Source organism: Schistocerca americana, chromosome 3, assembly GCF_021461395.2.
Source record: "Schistocerca americana isolate TAMUIC-IGC-003095 chromosome 3, iqSchAmer2.1, whole genome shotgun sequence".
In the NCBI taxonomy this organism is placed as follows: Eukaryota; Metazoa; Arthropoda; class Insecta; order Orthoptera; family Acrididae; genus Schistocerca; species Schistocerca americana.
Genome location: NC_060121.1, coordinates 330,034,319 through 330,049,001, shown reverse-complemented (window position 1 = coordinate 330,049,001; position 14,683 = coordinate 330,034,319). Strand labels below are relative to the sequence as shown.

At 40.9% G+C, this 14,683-nt stretch overlaps 1 protein-coding gene across 1 annotated transcript in view; it reads left to right on the top strand.

The window, feature by feature from the left end:
* Positions 1–14,683, top strand: part of LOC124605561 (arf-GAP with dual PH domain-containing protein 1-like) — a 131,896-nt gene that overhangs the window by 94,144 nt on the left and 23,069 nt on the right. The window contains exon 7 of the mRNA XM_047137326.1: positions 8,253–8,313. Coding sequence (XP_046993282.1) covers positions 8,253–8,313 — 61 coding nt within the window. The remainder of the gene's footprint in view (positions 1–8,252; positions 8,314–14,683) is intronic.

Sequence of the window (14,683 nt, the reverse complement as noted above, 5' to 3'; positions counted from 1 at the left end):
GGGAAGTAAAAAATATCCCAGCTTGCTTTGTCACATTGGAAAATATTGATAGCATTTGAGAATATTGATAGCATTTAAATTTCATGGACTGATATATTTCAGCCTACATGTGAATGACATATTGTAAGAAGAATGAGTTAGAGGTATTTATTTAAGTAGTGCCTAAATTTGGGACATACAGTGTGCTACTGCCTGCAGTCACATTTTGATGGATATTTTTGTATAGAATGATGATAATTTTGATTTATTTGTGGAAGCTGTGGACAGCTGTTTTTAGTAGCTCAAAATTCATGGCTGCTTTGTCATAATTATTTTCTTTAATAATATATCATTGTTCATCAACAAGTCTGATTTGTAGAAGAGAGTATGATGTAGACTGACTGACAGGGTTAAGATATATGGGCATGAAGTGTAGTTTATAAGACCATCGTCTGAAGAGCATAGTAAGGCACAGTGGGTCACTAGTTATTTCTGCTATGAAGTAGTACTATTTCAGTACTCTGTTCCTGTCTGACTCAGTTATTTTGTTTCTATTTATTAATAGTTCAGTATTTTTCTCCCATGAATAATTTGTCTCAGTTGTCTGTCCATTCTTAGGTCTCCTGTCAGTATATTTTAGCTATCTTTGTGTTTACTATTTCCTGTACCAATATACTGTCTTTTCCCCATATTTTTAATAGTCTTTATCATCATCTGTGTAGCACTCTATATTTCATCGTTCTGTTGTCTATCTCTCCCCCCCCCCCCCCCCCCCCCCCCCCCCCCCATGCAAACTATATTTCTTTCAGGATTTTTTCTTGTCGTTGTCCACTGTTTTGCTGGATTGCTATCATTATTTAGCCACTTATTGATTGGGATTTCTATTACATATCATATTTTGCATTTTCAGAACTTAACTCTTGCTCTTCGAAAACTATTTGTCATTTGGCATCTCCCTATGGGTGTACTAGTGAAAGTGAATATCTAAAAATGCATTCCCACAAGCCACTTCCACACTTACAAACAGAGCAATCTTCTACCTTAACCTACCTTGTCCTCAATTTGTTTGGGGGTTATCCAGAACTGAAAGATAAAAAGCACAGGAAATATTCCTGGAAAGCTACTATTTTCATATTAACTGGTGTGTGTTAAGAACATATTACACACATATTTTTTCCATGTAATCACCCCAGCTATTCTTACATTTTGTGAGCTTGGATGTGAGCTTTTCCTTTCAGCACTTATCATACTGATAATAGAGAAAACACGAGTGCTGCCTTCGCTAATAATACATCATAGTTACAAAATCTTGCAGTCCTTTTGGGAAGTGGATTTTACATTACAATGTTATACATTGAGCAAACAGTAACAGAAACCAAGGCAACATTTCAAAAAGAAATTAAAATTATTTTCTTTCATTTTTATTACACTCAAATCTTTTCTTTTTGCTGTTTCGTACACATATTTGATCAGCCTCTTATCATGCAGACAAACTTCCATACTTATAAGAGGCAGTCAAATGAAAATGAGACAAATGGAAGAAAATTAAGTAAATGGTTTATTATTTAAAAAATAATCACAATATCTGTTAATACATTTATCCCACTGTGAGACAAGATGGTTGATGCCTTCACGGAAAAATTTTGCTGCTACCTATGGAACAATGATTGAACTCGGGCATGCACCTCTTCGCCCGAAGCAAATCAGTTGCCACAAATGTCTTTCTTTAGGGCTCCAAAAATAGATCACTTGGGGAGAGAGCAGGACCATATGGGGGATGTGGGACCACCCCACATGTTGCCGAGGTTCTTAGAGTACAGCTCTTTCCGAAGCATTTTTCATGCTATTGCTAACCTACATTTTATCTCTCTCTACTTCACCTATCCTCAGTTATTTTGCTACTCAGATACCAAAACTTGCGTACTACTTTTAGTATGTGATTCCCTTCAGCATCGACTGATTTAATTCGACTACATTCCATTACATTTAATTTACATTTGTTGTTATTAATCTTATAACATCTTTTCAAGCCAGAATCCATTCTTTTCAACTGATCTTTTGCTGTCTGTGACAGAATTACAGTGTCATCATCAAACCTCAAAGGTTATACTACTTCTCCTTGAATTTTAATTCCTTTTTCAAATTTCCCCTTGGTTTCTGTTACTGCTTGCTTGATGTACAACATTGTAATGCAATAGTCACTTCCTAAAAGGATTGCAAGATCTTGTAACTATGATACAAACAGAAAAATGTCTCTTGCTTGTTTGAATTCCAGCATTTAATTTAATGATGTTCGTCATAGGGTAACAAGTACTGGTTCTTCAGCTTAATTTGTTTGAGACATCCACTTAAAAGAATTTACATTTTTATTTTGATGTATTTCCAATACAATTCACCCTTCAGTGCTTTAACATTATTTGATCCAATAAGTAAAGTAAGAGTAAAATAATACACCCATTTAAAGATTTGTTTATATATTATTTGTATTTTGGTGATATTTATATAGTTCAAGAGTGTGATCAGAAGCATACATAGTTAATAATGAAAATACTAGCTTACGGAGTTATGTGGGATGAAGTGCATAAAGTGATTCAAAGTGTCTGGAGATAACTGTGTGTCAATAGAAATAATAAAGGTAAAGTTGTCCTCCTCCTCCTCCTCCTAGTGCTTAACTTGCTTAACAAGACATGTTCGTATTGGAAGTGGTATGGCATAGCCCTTGTCCAACCTTTGTACTGAATTACCCAAACTCTTGAGAGAGGGAACTGCTGTTTCATGTTAACTCCCAGTGCAACCATTTTTCACATGTACAAGTCACTGCTAGAGTTGTAAGAAGTGATAAGTGATTGAAAATAACTGGAACCAACTGAGGATTGAACCTGAACTTCCAGATTTGTAGCCAGACACTTACTCATTGAGCCACACAGAAATAAAAGCTGTAGTAAATGTAATCAAAATTAAACTTAAAAAGTTATTCACAGAATGTTTTTGAAGGAAGACAATCCCTCAAAACTGGCACAATGGTGTATTTATTCTTCTTCGCAAAAAGAGACAGACAATATATAAGACAACTATACACCTTTGGACCTAAAATTACTGCCAACAATTGAGAGAGAGAGAGAGAGAGAGAGAGAGAGAGAGAGGGAGGGAGGGAGAGAGAACCCTTCCTGGTGTTAAAAGTGGATACAACACAGTGGATATAAATGAAGTTGTGGAATGGAGCAATTTGTGTGAATTACCTCTCAACACGGGTTGTGTAAATTCCAGAAAAGTTTTTAACACATCAGAAAGAAAATTGTACAAATTAACAATTACCCTGTACAGCCAGATTATCAGGTTTTATAATACACTCCTGGAAATGGAAAAAAGAACACATTGATACCGGTGTGTCAGACCCACCATACTTGCTCCGGACACTGCAAGAGGGCTGTACAAGCAATGATCACACGCACGGCACAGCGGACACACCAGGAACCGCGGTGTTGGCCGTCGAATGGCGCTAGCTGCGCAGCATTTGTGCACCGCCGCCGTCAGTGACAGCCAGTTTGCCGTGGCATACGGAGCTCCATCGCAGTCTTTAACACTGGTAGCATGCCGTGACAGCGTGGACGTGAACCGTATGTGCAGTTGACGGACTTTGAGCGAGGGCGTATAGTGGGCATGCGGGAGGCTGGGTGGACGTACCGCCGAATTGCTCAACACGTGGGGCGTGAGGTCTCCACAGTACATCGATGTTGTCGCCAGTGGTCGGCGGAAGGTGCACGTGCCCGTCGACCTGGGACCGGACCGCAGCGACGCACGGATGCACGCCAAGACCGTAGGATCCTACGCAGTGCCGTAGGGGACCGCACTGCCACTTCCCAGCAAATTAGGGACACTGTTGCTCCTGGGGTATCGGCGAGGACCATTCGCAACCGTCTCCATGAAGCTGGGCTACGGTCCCGCACACCGTTAGGCCGTCTTCCGCTCACGCCCCAACATCGTGCAGCCCGCCTCCAGTGGTGTCGCAACAGGCGTGAATGGAGGGACGAATGGAGACGTGTCGTCTTCAGCGATGAGAGTCGCTTCTGCCTTGGTGCCAATGATGGTCGTATGCGTGTTTGGCGCCGTGCAGGTGAGCGCCACAATCAGGACTGCATACGACCGAGGCACACAGGGCCAACACCCGGCATCATGGTGTGGGGCGCGATCTCCTACACTGGCCGTACACCACTGGTGATCGTCGAGGGGACACTGAATAGTGCACGGTACATCCAAACCGTCATCGAACCCATCGTTCTACCATTCCTAGACCGGCAAGGGAACTTGCTGTTCCAACAGGACAATGCACGTCCGCATGCATCTCGTGCCACCCAACGTGCTCTAGGAGGTGTAAGTCAACTACCCTGGCCAGCAAGATCTCCGGATCTGTCCCCCATTGAGCATGTTTGGGACTGTATGAAGCGTCGTCTCACGCGGTCTGCACGTCCAGCACGAACGCTGGTCCAACTGAGGCGCCAGGTGGAAATGGCATGGCAAGCCGTTCCACAGGACTACATCCAGCATCTCTACGATCGTCTCCATGGGAGAATAGCAGCCTGCATTGCTGCGAAAGGTGGATATACACTGTACTAGTGCCAACATTGTGCATGCTCTGTTGCCTGTGTCTATGTGCCTGTGGTTCTGTCAGTGTGATCATGTGATGTATCTGACCCCAGGAATGTGTCAATAAAGTTTCCCCTTCCTGGGACAATGAATTCACGGTGTTCTTATTTCAATTTCCAGGAGTGTAGAATACTTCACGACAACTACAGGAAGGGGAGCAGAAGAAATAAAGAAAATTAAAAATAGCTTGTGTTGATGTCTATAAATGAAACATGATTTTGAAAACTAATTTTCTAATATGCCTGTTATGGAAAGCTTACAGTCTGTATAGAAAAATCGTTCAAAAGCTAGAGACAGACATTTTGGGATTTACAAGGATTGACAGGAAAACAAATAAATGGATTGGAGCTCAGAAATAACTAGACAAAATAAATAAATTATGACTGTTATCAAGTTATAATGCTGAATGACAGAATATTTAATTAGGCAATTGATGGTAGATGGACCAGGGTAGTTCTTTACTGTATACCAAGACACAAGAAAAGACCAAATGGTAGGTGGATAGATGATATTAGGTAAGTAGTAGCAAGATGATTCCACAAGACTGAAGATCATAGGGCGTACAGAAGTCTTAAGGAGACATTTATTCAGCAGTGGATGTCAAATGAGAGATGGTGGACATCATCATCTGTTTAATACATGGACAAACATTAGCTGCACAATTTTCTGCATGCTCAACATGTTTAAACTGAATTCTATGTATCATACTTGGTGCATTATATAATATTTGATGTTACAAAAATATCAATATTTTTTCGAACCTTCAGAGATACAAGCATCATTCGTGGTGTTGTCATCTGCATAGTCATCAGGTGTTGTTCTCCCTGCGGTGATACAAAATGACTCAAGTGATCATGCAAGCCACAGGACATAGCAGGCAGCAGTAGCCTTGTGTGAGATGTGTTGCCATCAGCCTTGTCTCAGACAACCTCCAAATATATAACATATTTACGCAAGACTGGAAAGAGATGTGGGTCTGCTTCTAGTGTTAAAAACAATGTGATATGTGAGCTACATTTGGTATGCAGCATTGTATGACCTAAAATGCACCAGACGTAAATTAGCCATTGACTACATTTGTTATTGCATCCTTTTCAAAATTTATGCTGTGGTTTACTTAATTTTGAAGTATCACAGTAACTGTGAGCATTACTGAAAAGAAAACCAGTTCACTATCAAGCTTTGATATCAAACTATAAAATACAAAAAAAACTATTTGTATTTTTATTTTTTCAAAAATAGTTTTCTTAAAACCAAATATTGGAGATCATATTAAAGATTTCCCAAGAAACTAACTACAGAGATGGATTTGCTTCCTTTACATAAAACTACTTTTTTTTTATCACTTTAAGTTTCCCCTGCTATGCACTGTGTACAATACGGTTGCATGGAGCAACCTGCAGTCTGTGGTTTGCTGATGTTATACCGCTGTCATCCCAGTGTGAACCAGTTAAGTCACTTCAGTTACATTTCTACATGCTCCACCAATGTAAGTTGCTTTTGTGTTGTATCGCGAGTTACACCGCATATTGCTGCAGTGGTAATTACACCTAACACTTGCTGAAGATCCTTTCCAGCATATAAGGCTGTATAACCCAAGTGTCATGCCATATTTGCATGCTATGAGAAATATCAAAAGGCAAGAGAATTATGTTTCTTTGTAAGTAATAAAAAAAAAAAAAGTGGCATTACTTGTTTTGGAAATGAATTTTCTTGTATTACTGACTACTGAATGACTTCAGTGCAGCAGCCCATCCTTCTGTACTGTTCTGTTGAAACTGTTGTGCAATTAGAGAAAAACATGAAATATTGAAGTGTGTCTTCAGAATTGTATCTGCAATTCCCTATGTAACTGATTTGTCGTAAAAGAGTACTTATACATAAAATAAGAATATGAATTTCTGGTGGAAGCACTGACAAAATTGTAAGAATGCTAATACACACATCAAAAAAGTTTTGCATCACCCTGGTTCCCAGAACTCCTGAAGATAGATGTTGACTGTAGATATTGTATCACAGACACAGTCCCTTTGACTGCTCAAAGATGTCACTAAACCCACCCAAAGATGTAAACAACCATGCATGAGTAGTGTCTATTAGATGGAGGGGTTCTGCCAACCGATCAGTTCCAATTATTCCACTAGGAAGGAGGTACATGGCCCATGTTGGCTGTAGTTCAACCATGCCTAGACGGTCAATACCACAGTTCAATCACATCTGCATTGTTACTTTGTACCAGGAAGTGCTCTCAACAAGGTAAATGTCCAGGCATCTCGGAGTGAACCAAAGCGATGTTGTTCGGACATGGAGGAGATACAGAGAGACAGGAACTGTCAATGACATGCCTCGCTCAGGCCACCAAAGGGCTAATACTGCAGTGGATGACCACTACCTACAGATTATGGCTCGGAGGAACCCTGACACAACGTCACCATCTTGAATAATGATTTTCGTGCAGCCACAGGATGTCGTATTACGACTCAAACTGTGTGCAATAGGCTGCATGATGCACAATTTCACTCCCGATGTCCATGGCAAAGTCCATCTTTGCAACCATGGCACCATGCAGCACAGTACATATGGGCCCAACAATATACTGAATGGACCGCTCAGGGTTGGCATCACATTCTCTTCACTGATGAGGGTCGCATATGCCTTCAACCAGACAATCGTTGGAGACATGGTTGGGGGCAACCCAGTCAGGCTGAACACCTTAGACACACTGTCCAGTCAGTGCAGCAAGGTGGAGGTTCCCTGCTGTCCTGAGGTGGCATTATGTGGACCGATGTGGTCATGGAAGGCACCGTAATGGCTGTATGACACTTGAATGCCATCCTCCGACTGATAGTGCAACCATATCGGCAGCATATTGGTGAGGCATTCATCTTCAAGGATGACAATTCATGCCCCCATCGTACACATCTCGTGAATGACTTCCTTCAGAATAATGAAATTGTTCGTCTAAGAGTGGCCAGCATGTTCTCCAGACATGAACCCTATCAAACATGCCTGCAATGGATTGAAAAGGGCTGTTTAATGATGATGTGACCTACCAACCACTCTGAGGGATGTATGCTGGATCACCATTGAAGAGTGGGACAATCTGGACCAACAGTGCCTTGATGAACTTGTGGATCGTATGCCACGATGAATACAATGCATGAGGACATGCTGCTGGGTATTAGAGGTACCGGTGTATACAGCAATATCGACCACCACCTCTGGAGGTCTCACAGTATCATGATACAACATGCAACATGTGGTTTTCATGTACAATAAAAAGGGCGGAAATGATGTTTATGTTGATCTCTATTCCAGTTTTCTGTACAGGTTCCGAAACTCTTGGAACCAAGGTGATGCAAAACTTTTTTTGATGTGTGTAGATAGATACTGGTTAACACTGCAAATCATTGCAAACTTAATCAGGACCTGTGTTTCAGTCAAATTACCAGTACCAATCAAATTACCAGTACCATGGGTTTCAGTATATTAAGAGCATGTTCCTACTGCAGAATTTTGAAGTTAATTATCATAATTCCATTACAGGTCACATCACATGTAAAAGTAATAAATAATCAAATACCTGTATGTAGAATATAATTAAAAACAGGCTGTATTGCAATTTCTAGTGGCATCACGTCTCATCCGTAAACGGGCATCTGGAGCTGGAGTACACATTTTTTCAAGCAGGTGAGACATCCATTGTCACTTAATTATTAATTATTTACTTATTTATTTCAGAATTAGTTTCTTAACTTGCTTATTTCTGACTTGACCATAAGTGGATTAGTACTGCAGATGCCCACTTGGTGTGAAGTAAAAATAGTGAATAGGATTGTTAAGTCTGTTATATTCATCCCGACCAACATTTCAGGCAAACCTGTTTTTCATCTTTCATCAACCAACCATTACATAATACTGTGTCATACTAACCCAAACTTGAAGTCCAAGATTAACCTGTACTCACAGAATGTCGGAAATAAAATAAATTATCAAGACAACAGACACAAGCCTTAGGTTATGGTACTCACAATAAAGTAGTAACAGCAAAAACTTATGTATCATACAATTTCTGAGATAAACTTGTGTACCTTGACAGTCAATAGCTTCTTTTGGGGAGGAGGGGGGGGGGGGGGGTGGCTCAGAAGTCTTGTGAGTTCAGTTGTGAGTCACTTTTTATTTAATCATATCAGAAACCCGCACTATAGCTTAAAAGTTATACAAAATGTTCCAAAACATGGTACTATAAGTATTACAATTAAAATTAAATGTGGCTTGACCAGTATGCAGCAACTTCGCATCCTTCCTTGGTGGCATCAATGACATTCTGTGGCATGCATGACATTGGATATAGGCTTCAGACAAGATGATGACTCATTGTCTGGTCTTCAACACATTCACATGCTGTGGAGTCGCATGCAAATCCCCACTTTTTCAGGTTGTCTTCATTCTTCCAACTCCAGAACGCAGCCTGTTGAGGGTGTTCCATATTGACCAGCTTTCTTTGTGACCTGATGGGAGGCTTTCGGTCAGGATTATCCACCCTGCAAGGTGGCTGGATCTGGAACACCATGAGTTGACTCTGATGTTCAAAGGTGGTTCAGTGAGGCTTTCAGTTGAATGGAGAAAGCTTTTCCTTGATTTGAGCCTTGGTACTGGTGTCTGATACCCATGTAGTGTGTGGGTCTTCAGATTCAATTCCTTAGACTTTTCCAGTGTGGATGCACATTCACTACGGGTATTTGGAGGTGGGATGCCGGCTAGACAGTAAACTATGGTAAGTTGAAAAATGACATCATAATATTTACAAATGACTCAGTAAAGCAGAAATGAATTTTTAGAACAGTGTGTGACAAAATAAATTAATTAATATACTTTTACTGTTGTCATCTGTTATGTAGTGATCATTATCATTTTATAATCAGGACACCTATATTGACTTCCCAATTTGTGTCCTGTAGACATCTGTATATTCACAGAGGTCCCTGTCACCATTGGTTACTGTTGTTCACTAGCCAATTGTAAAGGCACAGATAAGAATTCTGATTTGTGGTCTACCAGCAGTTACTGACTGCTCATTCACGGGGAGTGGTCAGGGTGGTGTTAGTGAAAACAGTGATGAAAAGGACTACATAAACACAATAGTGAAGCTGAGGTTGGCCCTTTTCCTGGCTCTCCATCATGGCTAACAAATTTGAGCAGAGTAAAATTGCAGACGGCCATTAGTGGCTCTTAAAAAGCACTTCTAAAAATTTTTGATAACTTTTCATGGGCTGCTCCCCCCCCCCCCCCCCCCCAACCCTCCCCCATTCCACATACGAATGTTCTGTGTGGGTTTTGGGCGCAATATGATAAAGAAAAAGGGCAGCCCCAAGCCTTCAAAATAAGAACAACCTCTCGTGTCCTGAGAGGGAGTTAAAAAGACATGAAAATGCGACAAGGAAACTTACCTTGTTCGAAGACTTCGATGAGGAACTACTTGTGGGCCACCTATTGCTGCCCCAATCTTGGCTGAAAGTAGACTGTTGAATAACATGTTTTATAGGACGGGCAACCACAGCCAAACTTCGATATTTTTTTCATAGAAAAATCTACACTGGCTGTATGAATGATTTTTATTAAATCTGCGACTGGTTTTGCACCACTTATCGGTGCATCCCCAGGCAATATATGCTATTTATAACATAGTAACATAGTAACGTTATAAATAGCATATATTGCCTGGGGATGCACCGATAAGTGGTGCAAAACCAGTCGCAGATTTAATAAAAATCATTCATACAGCCAGTGCGTTCTTTTTTCTCTCCTGAAAAAAATAATAATAAGGAGGGGGGGGGGGGGTAGAGAGAGAGAGAGAGAGAGAGAGAGAGAGAGAGAGAGAGAGAGAGAGAGACTGTTGAGTGGTGTAGAGAATGGAACTCAGTATGATTTGGTCGGAAACTGCATGTAAATCATATACTGGTAGGAAGGAATACATTCCCTGGCAGGAGCCCCCCACCTCCCACCACATTCCCTATGTACATGTTACTGCTTACAAGTATGCAGAAGTGCTCATATTAGATTGTACTACTCTTGTCTTCAAAGTACAAGTCATACTGTGGCAAAGGCTAGTGAATCTTTCCAAGTACTGCCTGTTCCAAATAATACAAGTCCAGCCCTTGACCCTGAGCAACACAGAGGTAGTGTCCCAGATGACTATCAATCTGCTCTCCTCTCCAGTCGGTAGTTGGCCTATTTATAAGAAGCCATTGCACACTGCACCACCCTTCTGGAGTGTTCCATGATGATTGTGTCGATTGCAATTGTCATGCGGTTGTCGCATGACATCTGCCGTACTTTTCCATCATATACTTGTCCGTGCTGGCGCCTATCCATTCAAGAATCAAATTGCTTATCTGGCTTCCAGCCTTGCAATGCTCAAAGTTCACTTCTTGTTACCTGACCAAACATTGGATAGCGGCATCTAAGTCGTCTTCACAAATATTTCACTTCTTCTCACCAAGAAATGATTTCCCAACTTTGTTACTAACTTAAACTGAATACTTTACTATTGAATATTTTATACTTCGTGAAACCTCCGTTTCCCATGGGAAAAATTTGTAAGCTCGGACCTCTGAGGTAACAAAATTTTCACCTAGTACTGTGTGCCAGTGGACCTTGCCAGCTTTTATTTTCAACATTATGTTCCACATTGTAAAGTTTACAGGTTCTTTATTTTGCAACAACTTCTTTGAGAGCATCCAGTTATAAACAGGATTACACATTGGTTGTAGTGTAAGGTACATTCAACAAAACTCTGCTATTAGAGTTCATTGACCTCATTCGTTTTGTTGCTTTGTGTGAGTACACTCCTCTTACTCACCTTAGGTTGGCTTATAGGTCACACTTTTCATTTCACCACATCAGTATTCAAAGCATTACATATTTACACATGGACTGACACTAATATAACTCACCTAAAGACCTCGATACATTGCATTTATAGCCAAGGAGTTGGTGGTAATTTATCTCTTGTTAGACTGTAGTGCTAGTGACTCCAACACAGGCATATTTGCCTCCATCTTTGTGGTGAGTTGTGGCATCTGATTACATGCCTTTCTCAACAGTCAGAGAGAGGAGTGTGCTGTACGGACCTCAATTCGTACTCTCCTTTATCTTCCTCCTCTCCAAGTTGTTCAGACTGGTGTTAGGGAGTGTACCTCACACTGTCCTTAGGGTTACTTAACGTCACACAGACTCTGACACAACAGTTCCCCCCCCCCCCCCCCCCCCCCCCACTTCACAAAGCTGTTTTCCACACCTTCTACAACACTTACAATAAACACACAAACTACATGTTATAACTACTAGACAGATCAGTGCCAAACCATTGTATCATCACATGGAATATACTCTCCTTGAACATCCCCTGAAGGTCTCCCATTGTTGGTATTCTATTTCATCTTGTAAGGCATCTATATTATGACATGCTTCTTTTAGATCATCTAAATGCCTAACTATGTGTTCTAATGGTAAGAGTATGGGAATTTGAGTCAAGTTTTGTTTTTCCTCCTCTATTACACAACATACTATATATACAGGGCGAGTCAGGAGGAAAGATACATGCTTTTATGAATGATACTACTGGTGATTCTGAACAAATAACTTCGAATAAACATATGCCCTTTTCTTAACCGTCTCTGGGTAAACCAATGAAAGCAGCTAGGAATGGGAAAGGTGCAGGTGATGGAAAATGAAGGTACTGTTATGTTGCGGTTTGTTTGATTGTGTACATTTCCTCACAGATGATGTTCAAACAGCCCACCTTCAATTTCAGTGCATGTTGCTTCTGTTGTAGACAGGGGTTGCGTCATCGATCTGAGCTCAGTTTTGCATTCCTTTACCTGGGCACAAGCATGTAAAATACGAGCAAGAAGTTCCTCTCTTGTGACCACTCTGCACTTGTAGACATCGTTTTTCAGCCACCCCCACAAACAGTAATCCAATGGGGTAAGATGGGTGACCTCGGTGGCTAAGCAATGACTCCATGGTGACCGATCCAATGACCAGGATACGTTGTGTAGGAGCTCGATCATGCTAAAATACATATGAGCTCATGTTGCCAAAGGGATATCGTCCACATATTCTGGTAACACATTTTGAAGAAACTCAAGATACCATGTCTCAGTAAGATGGTTATGTAAAACAACTAGACCGATGAGTTGGTCATTACTGAGAAACATCGTTGAAAATTCATTTCCACAGTAGCGTGCACGTTTTCATTTGCCCATACATGAGAGTTGCATGTGTTGTTGATTGCGTTGCGGGTAAACGTTGACTCATTAATGAACAGAATACGTGGAATCAATCGATCATTGGCAATGATCCATTGACAGAATTGTTGCCTTGTGGCACCTTCTCTATCATGCCAATGAAACTGTGCCAACGAAGGGGTAACAGACCATGCTCGTGTAATCACTTGTGTTTGTGGGACACCAAGCTGGGCAGCAGTTCTTCTAGAGCTAGTAGTAGGGTTGCGTTCCACTGCTTGAAGAATGTTCTCAAGAGTTTGTTGTATGGGACATTCAGAGACAACATTTACACTGGGTAGCGTACCATTCTCACGCAATCCGTGAAACACCCTACTATCTGGCACTCTAAAATTCGGCAATCATTGTTGATATTCTCACACAGCAGCTCTGGAATTCCCATTGGACAAACAGCATGTCAGCATACTCTGCATGTATGAAGATCTGTTTTATTTTCACTACACAAAACTATATTCACTGTTCACGTAACAACACTGTAGTGCTGTGCACTATGACAAGCACTGTTGGACTGAGACTTCAGGTAATCAACTGCACCATGTGCAAGTGAACTGCGTGGTGACAAGGTTAGTAACGATGATACCACATGTTTCCCATTCCTAGTTGTTTTCATTGGTTTACCTGGAAATGGTATTAAGGGCATATGTTTATTTAGGAGTTTTTTGTTTCGAATCATCACTAGTATCACCCCCTCAAAGTATGTACCTTTCCTCCTGACTCCCCCTATATGTGGTAACTTAGGAACTATGTCTATCTTAGTGATATCTGTACGAATGATATGGTCGACCTGCAGGTAATCTGTGCACCATATCCCTTATATTTACTGACAAAACTTGCCAGTGCACGATATTGTTAAGCCTTCATCTTTTGGGGCTACGTACAACCATTCGTTGTCTTGTATCTTCATCCAGATACATCAGGAATTTCTCTTACTGGTTGTAACATATGAGTTTCATATCACTTGTGATTGTAAGTGGACATTAGGACGAAATTTTGTTTACAGATCTGGTTTTTCAAAGTGACCTTCTACAGCATAGCTGGTCACTGGACAGTTGCGCGTACAGTTGTTTCACATCGTCTATAATTAGGAATTCCTTTTCTTGTCCTACATAAGAAAACAATTTCTTTGTCTGATACTCTGTTGGTAGTGGCCATACCTTAGTGCAGGGGCGGGCAGGAATCCTGCACGTGTGCAGTGCACTTGCACGCATGCAGTTAACAGGTGTTCTGCGTGCACACAGGGGCAAGCTGGTCACCCACTTATCTCCCCTCCCCACCATACCTTCTGTCCGCTCCTTCCTGTGCAATGCATTTTGTTTCCTAGCTTGCTTTATTGAATTAAGGAATAAGGTTAGTAGGAGTGCTTGAAAGATATCGTGGTTTGAAAGAGTACCTATTACCTACGATACGTTTTATTTAATTATCACAGGTGGAGTGGAACAAAATTTCTACATACAGACAAACGCAAACAGTTACTTAAATTTTCATCTCTGATGTTTGCTCTTAACAACACTTACTAATTCAGCAAATGGTTTTCCAGCTCTCAGTATATTAAGTGCAATCTTATAACTGTACGTACCGCTGGGTTATTATTGTTGTCATCCTGAAAACTGAAAACAGTGCTCCATAAAATGTTAAATCAGTTAGATGAGAGACATGGGGAAAGAAAGTCGCAGATCTCTCATGACAACAGCAACTACAACAGACTCATCTAGTATCGTCAGATCGTTCTTCTTAAGCTCAGTCAATTTCCC